This window comes from Symphalangus syndactylus, chromosome 14 (genome assembly GCF_028878055.3).
Source record: "Symphalangus syndactylus isolate Jambi chromosome 14, NHGRI_mSymSyn1-v2.1_pri, whole genome shotgun sequence".
NCBI lineage: Eukaryota > Metazoa > Chordata > Mammalia > Primates > Hylobatidae > Symphalangus > Symphalangus syndactylus.
Window position 1 is genome coordinate 107385697 of NC_072436.2, and position 13545 is coordinate 107399241.

Sequence of the window (13545 nt, forward strand, 5' to 3'; positions counted from 1 at the left end):
CCATGTTGGCCAGGCTGGTCTCGAACTCCTTACCTCAAATGATCCACCCGTCTCAGCCTCCCAAAGTGCTGGGATTACAGGCATGAGCCACCGTGCCCGGCCGCCACATTTTATTTATTTATTTTTTATTTTTGAGACAGAGTCTCACTCTGTTGCCCAGGCTAGAGTGCAATGGCGCAATCTCAGCTCCCTGCAACCTCCACCTCCCGCATTCAAGCGATTATCCTGCCCTAGCCTCCTGAGTAGCTGGGATTACAGGTGCCCAATACCACACCTGGCTAATTTTTGTATTTTCGGTAGAAACGGGGTTTCACCATGTTGGTCAGGCTGGTCTCAAACTCCTGACCTCAGGCGATCCGCCTGCCTTGGCCTCCCAAAGTACTGGGATTACAGTCGTGAGCCACCGTGTCTGGCCTCTTTTTTATTTATTTTGTTTTTATTTATTTATTTTTGAGGCAGTCTCTCCCAGGCTGGAGTTTAGTGGCGCAGTCATGACTCACTTGAACTCCTGGGCTTAAGTGATTCTCCCACCTTAGCCTCCCAAGTAGCTGGGACCACAGGGGTGCACCACCATGTCTGGCTAATTTTTAATTTTTTTGTAGAGACAGTATCTGCCTACGTTGCCCAGGCTGATCTAGAATGCCCGGGCTCAAGCCATCCTCCTGCCTCAGCTCCCAAAGTGCTGGGATGACAGGTGTAAGCCACCATGCCCAGCCTAGTAGCCACGTTTTGAAAGAAACTGGTGAAATTAACAATACATTTTACTTAACTTCATATATCTAAGATGTGGTCATTTTAATATATCAATATAAGAAATTATTAATGAGATATTATACATTCATTTTTTCCTACTAAGTTTTGAAACCCAGGGTGTATTTTTACATTGACATTCTATCCCAAATGAATGCTAAATTTTCATCAAAAAACATTTTGATCTATATTCAGTGTTCATCAAATTTGCCATTGAAAAAGTGATTCACATACTCAAGTTGTCCCAGACTTACAGGAAAGCTTCCCAATAATTGAATTGTTAGTTTTTACATTTAAATTGCTTAAACTTAAATACAGGTAAAAATTCATTGGCAAGTAAAAAGATGAAAAAAAGCTAAAAAAAAAATTCAATTCCTCACTCACACTAGCTCATTTCTTTTTTTCTTTTAGAGATAGAGTGTCACTCTGTCGCCCAGGCTAGAGTGCAGTGGCATGATCATGGCTCACTGTAGCCTCCCCCTCCTAGGCTCAAGTGATCCTCCTACCTCAGCCTCCTGGGTAGCTGGGACCACAAGTGTGCACCACCATGCCTGGCTAATTTTTTTAATTTTAAAAATTTTGTAGAGACAGGGTCTCACTATGTTGTCTAGGCTGGTCTTGAACTCCTGGGCTCAAGTAATCCAACTGCCTCGACCTCCCAGAGTGCTGGGATTGCAGCCATGAGCCCCTGTGCCCGGCCACAAGCCACATTTTAGATGCCCAACAGCCTTACGTGACTGGTGGCTGCTATACTGGGCAGCAGATACAGAGCATTTCCATCGTCACAGAAGGTTCTGTTGGACAGCACTCTCTGATAGAGTGAAGTCTTGAACATGTGTTCTCCAAGGGACTTACAAACTTTTCTAGAATGCAGCCCCAACCTATCTTTACTTACTGACTTTGTTTTTATCATGTTCACTCCCCCGCCTCTATTCCACTTTGTTTTGTTTGTTTGTTTTTGAGACAGAGTCTCACTCTGTTGCCCAGGCTGGAGTGCAGTGGCGCGATCGTGGCTCACTGCGGCCTCAACCTCCTCGAATTAAGCAATCTTCCTGCCTCAGCCTCCTAAGTAGCTGGGATTACAGGTGTGTGCCACTACACCTGGCTAATTTTTTTATTGGTTGTAGAGACAGGGTCTCACTATGTTGCCCAGGCTGGTCGTGAATTCCTTTGCTCAAGTGATCCTCCTGCCTCAACCTCCCAAAGTACTGGGATTACAGGCATGAGCCGCTGCACCCAGCCCTTTTGTTTTGTTTTGTTTTGTTTTAGAGATGGGGGTCTCACCATGTTGCCCAGGCTAGTCTTGAGATCCTGGGCTCAGGCTATCCTGCCACCTCGGCTCCACAGCGTGCTGGGATTACAGGTGTGAGCCACCGCACCTGGTCTCTGTTTCCACTTTGAGGTGAATACCCTTTCTTTGGTTCCTCCAGAGAAGTCTCCTCTCTGGGGCTTGGTTTAGAGGCAGGGCTTCCCAGAAGGACTCTCCCCTTCTCCCTGCAGTGGGATTAATTGCTGCCTTGGCTTCCCACGAGTTCTAGAAAATGAGGCAGACAGTGTCGGGAGAGGGGAGCGGTGGCGAGCCTGTCCAAGCCCTGTGCTGTGGCTCGCTGCCCTGGAGCCTCGTTTCCCATTTCTCCCGAGACAGGTTTGAATGGCTCTTCTAAGGCAGCCTGAACCCTGCCCAGTTAGAAAAACAGCTACACAAAGAACAGCACTGTGTCTGCTTCCAGCTGCCCCATGGCTGCTGGATCATGGAACATCAGACAGGAGCACACTCTGGGTGCAGGGTGTAATTCTAGGCGAGCAGCAGCTCTGCCAGGGCTGGAGGGAAATCCTTTCTTTGCCCTCACAAAAGAAAATGTGTGCCTGGCTGCTCTGGTTCTCATTTTTCAAAATGAGAACCGGAGTCTATGTGTATTTCCTTCTTAAAAAGCTGTAACACACAGGCTGGGCGCGGTGGCTCACGCCTTTAATCCCAGCACATTGGGAAGCCAAGGCAAGAGGTTCACTTGCCCCCAGGAGTACAAGACCAGCCTAGACAACAAAGTGAGACCCCCGTCTCTGCAAAAAATGAAAACATTAGCCGGGCGTGGGGGCGCATGCCTGTAGTCCCAGCTACCTGGGAGGCTGAGGCAGGAAGATCACCTGAGCCTGGGTGGTGGAGGCTGCAGTGAGCTGAGATCGCACCACTGCACTCTAGCCTGGGTGACAGATCTTGTCTCAAAAAAATAAAACAAAACTATAACACACATACAAAAAAGTATATACATTTTAATTGTACAACTCAGATTTTTACAGACTGAACATACCTCTGTAACCAGCCCCCAGGCGAAGAAAGAGAACAGGACCCGCCCCCCCGCAAAGGCCCCCTCATACCCCTTTCCGGATTCTTCTTCCTCTCCCAGGAGTAACTGCTCCATGGATTCATTTTGCCTATTTCTGACCTTTATTTAAATAGCATCATACAGTGTACATTTTGTGGCATCTGGCCCCTTTGCTATTTGTGATAATTTGTGGTTGGTTTTTGAATGCCTTTATCTTTTCCGTTTCCTGAAACAGTTAGTGAAAACCACAGTGGTTTAAAAACCAAAAGAAAAAAACACAAAAAAAAAACAACAAAAAAAAAAAACGAAGAAGAAACACCAGACATAGAAGGTACATAGGTCATTGTCCGGTAATGGTTTAATATGTGAAGAAGAAATGACTCGTATTTGGTTGATGTTTCCACTTTGGATTTTCCAGGTTTTGGTGATTTTTGGTAGTAATTATTTACTTTTTGATTTTTATTTAGGGACTCCCTTAAGAGTAATTCTGGAGTCTTGAAGGGGCATTAACCCTGTTCCTAGCTTTTGGACAAAGCTGGATTGAAGTCATTTTCTCAGAATTTCTGTTTGCCAGAAAGAAAATCGAAGACTTAGGTGAAAAAGAGAGGGAGAGATCAACTGAATTTCTTATCTGGTATGTTCTGTTTCTGTTTTAGGTAAAATGTCGGTTCCAGGACCTTACCAGGCGGCCACCGGGCCTTCCTCAGCGCCATCTGCGCCTCCATCCTATGAAGAGACAGTGGCTGTTAACAGTTATTACCCCACGCCTCCAGCTCCCGTGCCTGGGCCAACTACGGGGCTTGTGACAGGGCCTGATGGGAAGGGCATGAATCCTCCTTTGTATTATACCCAGCCAGCGCCCATCCCCAATAACAATCCAAGTACGTGTGGCCTCCCAGGCCCCCCTTACCATTCTTTGGCCCTCCACCCTGGGAATCAGGAGAGTGACGGAAGTGACTCTGCCAGAGAGTCTAAGTGAAGTGCCAGTACGTTCCAGTTTTACCCCCTTACCTTGAAATTCCACACACAGTCTTTTTAGATTCCATGTTGGTGAGGCTCACGGCTTTTCCATAATAAAGTATGGTTTAGGATCTTTCCCATGATCATCATATATGAATCTTTTGGCACATCTCATGGAGGCACAACCAACTTTCTTCTGAGAATGGGAGTTTGTGTCTTAAGGGCCCGCACCCTTGCTCTTGAGGTCTGATGCAGAACTTCTGCCCTGAGGCCAGGGCCAAGGTAGGAATAGGGAGGAGAAGAGACCGTCCTGAGCAACGTGTGATTGTGTTTTCACACCAGCTCACCCTCAATGCAAGTTGCTCTTCTGCTTTTGAGCAACTAGATGGTCCCTGTCCTTTGGTGCTTCCTTCCGCCCAAGGGTGCCCTGGTATGTCACTGCTTCAGAATCACAGGTAGTTCTGAAAGAAATCTTTAGCTCAGAGAGGGGGCCCTTGAATCAGACTGCCTGGGTTCACATAACCTCCTCGTGCCTCAGCTTCCCCATTTGTAAAATAGGTTTCATCAAGTACCTATTTAGAAATATCAGTGGGTTGTTAACATGACAGGAAGTTCCGTGTGCCAAATACAGAGTACTCATTGGATAAAAGTGAGCTCTTATTGTTGTGTTTAAGTTATTTTGAGCTGGAAGAGGATGAGATAATGACTTTAGATTCTTAGACCATCCTGTGATCAATAAATAGTTTCTTCTTCTTCTTCTTTTTTTTGAGACAGGGTTCTCACCATGTTGCGCAGGCTGGAGTGCAGTGGTGCAGTCATGGCTCACTACAGCCTGGACCTTCTGGGCTCAAGTGATCCTCCCACCTCAGTCTCTGGAATAGCTGAGACTACAGGCATACACCACCACACCTGGCTAATTTTTAAATTTTTGTAGAAATGGGGTCTCACTATTTTTCCAGTCTGATCTTGAACTCCTGAGCTCAAACGATCTTCCCACCTCCCTTGGCCTCCCAAAGTGTTAGAATTATCAGCATGAGCCACAGAGCTTGGCCCAACTAACTTATTCTTGAACCCCAAAACACTTAATAAAATGTATGAACTGGGTGTGGTGGCTTGTGCCTGTAATCCTAACTACTGAGGAGGCTGAGGCAGGAGGATTATCTGAAGCCAGGAGTTCCAAACCAGCCTGAGTGACATAGTGAGACATTGTCTCTATGAAAATAAAATTAGCCGAGTGTGATGGCTTGTACCTGTAGTCCCAGCTACTTGGGAGGCTGAGGTGGGAGGATTGCTTGAGCCCAGGAGGTTGAGGCTGCCGTGACGCTATGATTGTACCCCTGCACTCCAGCCTGGGCAACACAACAAGACCCTGTCCCCCCTGCCAAAAAAAAATTACACATAAGTGCTAAAGTATGATTCAATACTACTTTTCTGGAAGGAGGGTCTTTCTATGAGTATTACTAAGTTCAGTTAACTCTAGGCAGTAATTTTCCCCTAATGTTATATAAATGGCATTCTAACAACGTAAAAAGGAACAGAAGGAAGTTGCTTTGACAAAAATATGAGCTTAACAACTGAAGTGCTTGATGATTTTCATCACCCTGGATTCTCTCTTTTTTTTTTTTTTTTTTTTTTTTTTTTGAGATAGAGTCTTGTTCTGTTGCCCAAGCTGGAGTGCAGTGGCTCGATCTTGGCTCACTGCAACTTCTGCCTCCCGAGTTCAAGCGATTCTCCTGCGTCAGCCTCCCAAGTAGCTGGGACTACAGGCACACGCTACCATGCCTGGCTAATTTTCGTCTTTTGAAACTGGGTTTCACCATGTTGGCCAGGCTGGTCTCGAACTCCTGACCTCTGGTGATCCACCCACCTTGGCCTCCCAAAGCCAAGGGATTTGCTGGGATTACAGGTGTGAGCCACCGTGCCCGGCCTGGATTCTCTTCTGATTCTTGTGAATGTTCGAACATGTTTTCACATAGCTTTTTCTTCCTAGCATTATTTTATATTTTCATTTCTGGTATCAACACAGTTCACGAGCTTGTTGTCTTACAGAGTTGGCCTGCGTTTCCTGGCTTGGTAAACTCTACCCTTATCATTGGCTGTGAGAGTTTATCAAAGCGTCTGTGTAAAGAGAGTGGATTGTTTATCAAGAGCTGCTAGGCACAGTGTGAGGCTGGTTAAAATTTATTTATTTGTTTTTGGGACTGAGCGTCGCTCTGTTGTCCAGGCTGGAGAGCAGTGGCACAATCATGATTCACTGCAGCCTCAATCTCTCAGACTCAAGTGATCCTCCCACCTCAGCCTCCTGAGTAGCTGGGACTACAGGCATGTACCACCACGCTGGGCTAATTTTTATAGTTTTTTGTAGAGATGAGGTCTTGTCGTGTTGCCTAGGCTGATCTCAAACTCCTAGGCTCAAGCAATCCTCCCACCTCGGCCTCCCAAAGTGTTGGGATTACAGGCATGAGCCACCGTGCCCAGTCCTCCTTTCTTTTTGAGGCTGAATCATATTCTGGTGGATGGATAAACTTCGCTGTGTTAATTCATTGGTCCATCGGTGGACACTTGTGTTCCTTCCCCTTTTGGCTCTCATAGATAGCCAAACGATGAACGCATGCTATGAACACAAATGTACAAATATAATATTTGCTGGCGTCCCTGCGTTCCTCTCTTTGTCCTGTAGTGAATGCTATTGACCTTGTTTCCTGAGCAGCCTGTGTTTGCCCCTCTCTCTTTCATCAGTTACCGTGCAGACGGTCTATGTGCAGCACCCCATCACCTTTTTGGACCGCCCTGTCCAAATGTGTTGTCCTTCCTGCAACAAGATGATCGTGAGTCAGCTGTCCTATAATGCCGGTGCTCTGACCTGGCTGTCCTGCGGGAGCCTGTGCCTGCTGGGGTGAGTCTGCCTCCCACTTGGCCCCAAGCCCTCCTGCCCTTCTCTCTGGGTGCTGGGGGTGGGTGGGTTCTCAACTGCAGTATGCTTGACATTCAGGGCCAGACATTTGTGTTGTTTTTTTTTCTGAGATGGAATCTGGTTCTGTCGCCCAGGCTGGAGTACAGTGGGGCGATCTCGGCTCACTGCAGCCCCCACTGCTCAGGTTCAAATGATTCTCCTGCCTCAGCCTCCTGGGTAGCTGGGATTATAGGGGTGCACAACCACACCCAGCTTATTTTTAGTAGAGTCGGGGTTTCACCATCTTGGCCGGGCTGGTCTCAAACTCCTGACCTCAGGTGATCAGCCCTCCTCTGCCTCCCAAAGTGCTGGGATTACAGGTGTGAGCCACCGTGCCTGGCCTAAGATGTTTCTTTCTTTTTTTGTGATGGATTCTCACTCCATTGCCCAGGCTGGAGTGCAGTAGCACAATCCCGGCTCACGGCAACCTCCGCCTCCCAGGTTCAAGCTATTCTCCTGCCTCAGCCTCCTGAGTAGCTGGGATTACAGGTGTGCACCGCCATGCCCAGCTAATATTTTGTATTTTTAGTAGAGATAGGGTCTCACCATGTTGGCTAGGCTGGTCTCGAATTCCTGACCTCAGGTGGTCCACCCCCCTCAGCCTCCCAAAGTGCTGGGATTACAGGCGTGGGCCATCATGCCTGGCCCAAGACATTTCTTTATAGTAGGGGGTGTCCTGTGCATTGTAGGATATTGAATAGCATCCCTGGCCCCCACCCGCTTGATGCCAGGAGCACCACGCTCCCCAGTGTTCTGAACAAAAATGCCCCCTGGGAGGCCAAGTCATCCCTGCTGCTCTTAAACGCATCAGTCCCCAGAAATTGGTCTTCCGTCTTTTCTTCTTGCTTATCTGCTGAAACCACGCCCTGTGTGTAGGGACAAGCTTCACAGCTGCTTCCAGCTGTGTACAGGGCAATACCCTCAGGGATTCCTTTTTCTTCTAGAATTTCATGACCTAAATAATAATGTTTTGCTCGAGCCCCAGGGAAGCTCTAAACAATCTGTACATTAAAATTCTTCATAGGAATTGCTCCAAAACTTCTTACCCTTTTATGACATGAAGTATTTTTCCCATTGCCCATGCAGGGAAATTATATAAATATTTATGTCTGCACCAAGGGTATTATGTTTAAAGAGATAATAGTTTCTGTTCTGGGAGAAAAATCTGAGGAAACACAATCAATTTTTTGTTTCCCACCAAGCAGGTAAAAGTAGCTTCCTTATTCCTGGCCACGTGAGCCACTCAGAAAACCCCAAGGGGCTCCATTCTTTTCCTTGAAGGAAACTGTTTGTGAGTTTCAGGAGCCTCATGCAACTGGCACATTCCTCCACATTGTCCTTTGGTGACTTGAGGTTGAGAAGGAACTATATTTCTCTTCCTAACTTCAATAAGAGGCTCAGAGTCCCGGAGAGTTTAGTTAACTTCCTTGAGGTCATGTGTTAAATAAGGAAGGAAGGGGACAAAACAACTTTCTGGGCACCTGATTCCCCCTCTTGCCCATAGGACTCTGCTGCTGTTTTCATTCCGTGGGCAGAAAATGCTTAAGAAAAGAAAAAAAAAGTCCATTGCCTCTGGGTATTTGTATTAAAACAAATTTTTATCTTTGAAATCAGGGAAAGACGGAATAGAAACTTACTTGTTTTGTTTTGTTTGAGACTGAGCCTTGCTCTGTTGTCCAGGCAGGAGGGCGGTGGTACGATCGTAGCTCTCTGCAGCTTTGATCTCCTGGGCTTCTGCAATCCTCCCAGCTCAGCTTCCTGAGTATCTGGGACCACAGGTGTGTGCCACCATACCTAGCTAATTTTTAAATTTTTTTTTGTGGAAGTAGGGGTTTTACTATGTTGCCCGGGCTGGTCTTGAACTCCTGGACTCAAGCAGTCCTCCTGCCTTGACCTCCCAAAGTGCTGGGATTATAGAGGAATAGAAACTTACATTGAGTATTGGCCTCTGCCAGTCTGGCTTCAGAAATTGAGGCAACCTTTCTTTCCCTCCCTTTGTTCCTTCCTTAAACATGGTAGAGTGGGTTCAAATCCTGCCTCTGACTAGCTGTGTGGCCATGGGCAAGTGACTTTACCTCTCTGTGCTTCAGTTTCCCCATCTATAGACAGGAGGTGCGGGGCAATAACGCCCACCTCAGGGGCTGCTGAGGATAAAATATGAGTGTGTGCTGCCTGGAGCCGTGCTTGTACCTGTAAACCATAGGTTAGGATTCCTACTGAACAGACTGAGTGCCCTTATGTGAGCTCTGGAAACCTTAGGCAATAGGAGGAAATTTCTTTCATGAGATAATTTCCTCATCAGAATATTTCCAAATTCTGCTTTGCGTAAACCAGTGTCTTCCTGTAAAAGGTTGAGTTTTAACTCCGTTTTTGGCAAACATTGGTTGTCAGGCTGTCTGAGCTTCCTGCCCGTGTGTGCCAATGGTGGATTATGTAGGTTAAGAGGCGTTATTTGGGGAACTTTACTTGGTTGCTGTAAGAAGCAGCCTGTCTATATGGAAGAGATCAGTAAGACGGGGGTTGGCAAAACGGCCCTGGAGCCGGGCGCTTGTTTTAAGTTTTACCAGAACACAGCCACGCCTATTGGTCTTTGGATTCTCTGATGGCTGTCTTCTCATTCCAAGGGCAGAGTTGGGTACTGGCAACAGAGACTCCATGCCTCATCAGGATGAAAGTATGTGGCCGGGTGTGTGGTGGCTTCCACCTGTAATCCCAGCACTTTGGGAGGCAGAGGTGGAAGGATCACTTGAGGCCAGCAGTTCAAGACCAGCCTATAGAAAGAAAGACCCCATCTCTACATAGAGAGACCCCATCTCTACAAAAACAAACAAAACACAGCAACAAAAAGATTAAAAGATCTACTATCTGTCTCTTTGCAAAAAAAGTTCACCAAGCCCATCTAAGACTTTGAAAGACTGCCAAATGACCCCAGATTTGAAAATAATGCTCCAAGGGACCCTGTCCGTAGGAGGAGCCTTGGCATTGGCTGGCATGTTAATTTCCTTGGGATGTCATCACAAATTACAACACACCTAGTGTTTAAAACAAAAGATATTAACTCTCACAATTCTAGAGGCCAGAAGTGCAAAATCAAAATGTCAGCAGGGGCCGGGTGTGGTGGCTCTCGCCTGTAATCCCAGCACTTGGGGAGGCCAAGGCGGGTGGATCACTTGAGGTCAGGAGTTCGAGACCAGCCTGGCCAACATGGTGAAACCCCATCTCTCCTAAAAATACAAAAATTAGCTGGGCGTGGTGGCATGCGCCTGCAATCCCAGCTACTCAGGAGGCTGAGGCAGGAGAATTGCTTGAACCCAGGAGGAGGGAGAATTGCTTGAACCCTGGGCGACAGAGCGAGACTCCATCTCAAAAAAAAAAAAGAACAAAAACCAGAATGTCAGCAGGGCCACACTCCCTCCTAAGGCTTCAGGGCAGAATCGTTTTTTGCCTCCTCCAGCTTCTCTGGTAGCTCCAGGTGTTCCATGGCTTATGGCCTCTCACACTGTGTGTCCTCTCACATTGGGTCATTGGGTTTTAGGTGTCCACCTGGATAATCCAAGATAATCCCATCTCAAAATTCCTAATTATACTGGCAAAGACCCTTTTTACAAAGAAGGACATGAACATGTCTTTGGCAGCCAGCGTCCATCCTGTTGTGGTCAGTAACGCGCTCCGTGTGTCTCTCTCTCCTCCCAGGTGCATAGCGGGCTGCTGCTTCATCCCCTTCTGCGTGGACGCCCTGCAGGACGTGGACCATTACTGTCCCAACTGCAGAGCTCTCCTGGGCACCTACAAGCGTTTGTAGGACTCAGCCAGACGTGGAGGGAGCCGGGTGCCTGCCGCAGGAAGTCCTTTCCACCTCTCATCCAGCTTCACGCCTGGTGGAGTTTCTGCCCTGGTGGTCTCACCTCTCCAGGGGTCCCACCTTCATGTCTTCTTTCGGGGGGAAAACGTCGCAAAACTAACAAACCTCCAAACCCCAGCAATTGCTGCTTGGAGTCGTGCATAGGAATTGCAAAGACATTCCCCTTGAGTGTCAGTTCCACGGTTTCCTGCCTCCCTGTGACCCTGAGTCCTGCCATCTAACTGTGATCATTGCCCTATCCGAATATCTTCCTGTGATCTGCCATCAGTGGCTCTTTTTTTCCTGCCTCCCTGGGCCTTTCTGGTGGCAGTCTCAAACTGAGAAGCCACAGTTGCCTTATTGCTGAGGCTGTTCTGTCCAGAGCTCAGCTGAACCAGCCTTTAGTGCCTACCATTATCTTATCCGTCTCTTCCTGTCCCTGATGACAAAGATTTTGCCTTACAGAGTTTACAGGGTTAACTTTTAGATTCTGTAACTGCAGACTTCATTAGCACACAGATTCACTGTAATTTCTTAATTTTTTTTTTAAGTACGAGAAGGGGCTATTAACACCGAGTACAGACATATCCATGAGGTCATAAATGCACGCTAGAAAAATAGGGCTGGATGTTATCACTGCCCTGTCTCCCCTTGTTTCTCTGTGCCAGATCTTCAGCGCCCATTTCTATACAGGGATTTTTTTCTCATAGAGTAATTATGTGAACAGTTTTTATGACCTCCTTTTGGTGTGAAATACTTTTGAACAGAATTTCTTTCTTTTTTTTTTTTTTTTAAAAACAGATGGGATCTTACTATCTTTCCCAGGCTGGTCTCGAACTCCTGGGCTCCAGCGATCCTTCTGCCTTGGCCTCCCGAAGTGCTGGGATTGCAGGCATGAGCTACCGTGCCGGGCCTGAACATAATTTCGAGAGGAGGATTTATAAAACCGTTTTCTGTAATCATATGATTGGTGTCATTTTCCCATTTGCCAACGTAGTCTCACTTAAAAAAAACAAAACAAAGAAATGTATAATTTCATCTACTGCCTTTACTTGGGGTTAATGTGGTTCTTAATCACCTTCATCATGGAACTCTCAAAGTGGGGTCCGTTTTGGGTTCCTGGTGGTGGGTTTTGAAAGATAAGGGAGAGCACATTTTGAACATGTCTGGGTACCATGGTGCGGATGCTTGGGATCCAGAACTGTTTCAGAGGAATCTAAAGTCTGATTTTAGTTTTCAGAGACACAGCTTGTTGTAAAACATGAGAAGACATGATTTCTAGGACTCAAGCAGCAAGCCAGGATTCTAGGTTGGCTGCTGTGTCATCTTTGAAGCCAAGACAAAGCTGGGCTCGACCTTCAAGAGTCCTCGTTTTGATAATAATTCAGCATAGGGAACTCACGTGAATACTACTATGTAGAAATAAAACCTAGACCTTGAGCGACCATCTGTATATTGGTTGAAAATGATAGTGGTAACCATTGATCCCCCTTCATTTGATGTTTGGAAAAGTCCAGTAATTATCATTTTTGCAACAAATATGGATACCACATAGTACTTTGGTGTTACCTGCTTTTGAAAAATAAAGTCTTTGGTTCACCCGGTGAACTATGAGTTCTTTTGGTGTGAAGAAAGGGCTCATGTTGCATTTCCAGCCATTGCTACAAAGAACCTTTATTTGCTCAGTAACGGTAGAAAATCCTTCCCGATTAAAAACTTCAGACTTGCTGAATATCCTGCAATGTCAAGATGACCGATGTTGAGTTGGGTGGATTTGCTAACGAGTCAGATTTGAACATGAGGCTATTGGAACCCAACAGGCGTCACTGATGGCGGCAAGCCATAGCTTTCAAGTTTTAATAAAATGCACAGAAGAGAACTGTCCCCATTCATTCTCTGAACAAAACATGCTTTGTGAGATGCTAAAAGGAGGGTATTGTAACATGTCAGGAATATGGATGCCGCCTTCCCCCGTCCTTTGCTACCTGATGATACAGCTTCATTTTGCTAGATGTAAGGAAATAATATCATCTTGGTGTGGCTTACATTGTCATTTAAACCCTAAATTACAATCTTGAAAAATTGCTGCTTTCCAGATCTTGATTGTGTAGTTTCGGGGCCATGCATATTTAGCAGTTTGGCTTAGATGTTGGCATATACGTGATCTCAAGCTGTTATTAATTACATATGCAAAGTCTTCAAAACAAGAGCCCTATTTCAGGATCGTAAAAACACGTATTACGTGGAACTTTCATGTCAGACGCCTGGAGTACGAGGCGTTCATTGGACATTCCATTTTACTGTTCAAAGTATGGACTTACATATCAAATTAAAAGGCTCTTTTGTTCTGCCACTGTTTGGTGGGGACTTGAGAGTCTCTTGCAAACATTGGTTCACATTCAATTAATGAAAGGGCTTTATACCTACCTTCTTGGACCGCAAAGAGGAATTTTACCAATCTGAAACCAAAAGTGGCTGTATATCTTATATTCTGTTATGTCCATCTAGGCGAGGTGGCCTTCTAAGAAGTGTTGGTTTGTGGCTTAACAAAATTATTCAGGTACTGCATCTCTTGAAGCCGGACTTAAGCATATGATGGATTCCTCGCTGACCACAGCGTTACCCGTGAAAATGTTTTCTCTGGGACAACTGGCTTCCCAGTTGCTAACGAGAACACTTCTGTTGGATACTGAACTATTTATAAACATGGCTTCATA

General features: G+C 46.2%; 1 protein-coding gene across 8 annotated transcripts in view; it reads left to right on the forward strand.

Annotated features, from left to right (window-relative positions):
* Positions 1-12436, forward strand: part of LITAF (lipopolysaccharide induced TNF factor) — a 35724-nt gene extending 23288 nt beyond the window's left edge. For 7 of the 8 annotated variants that reach the window (XM_063618241.1, XM_063618244.1, XM_063618246.1 and 4 more), the window contains exons 2-4: positions 3731-3955; positions 6774-6930; positions 10681-12436. In XM_063618241.1, coding sequence (XP_063474311.1) covers positions 3736-3955; positions 6774-6930; positions 10681-10789 — 486 coding nt within the window. In that variant the 5' untranslated portion in view covers positions 3731-3735 and the 3' untranslated portion in view covers positions 10790-12436. Of the gene's footprint in view, positions 1-3730; positions 3956-6773; positions 6931-8667; positions 8765-10680 lie in introns of those variants that run through there. The other variant, XM_063618247.1, reaches the window with a different exon arrangement.
* Positions 12437-13545: the final 1109 nt, after the last annotated feature.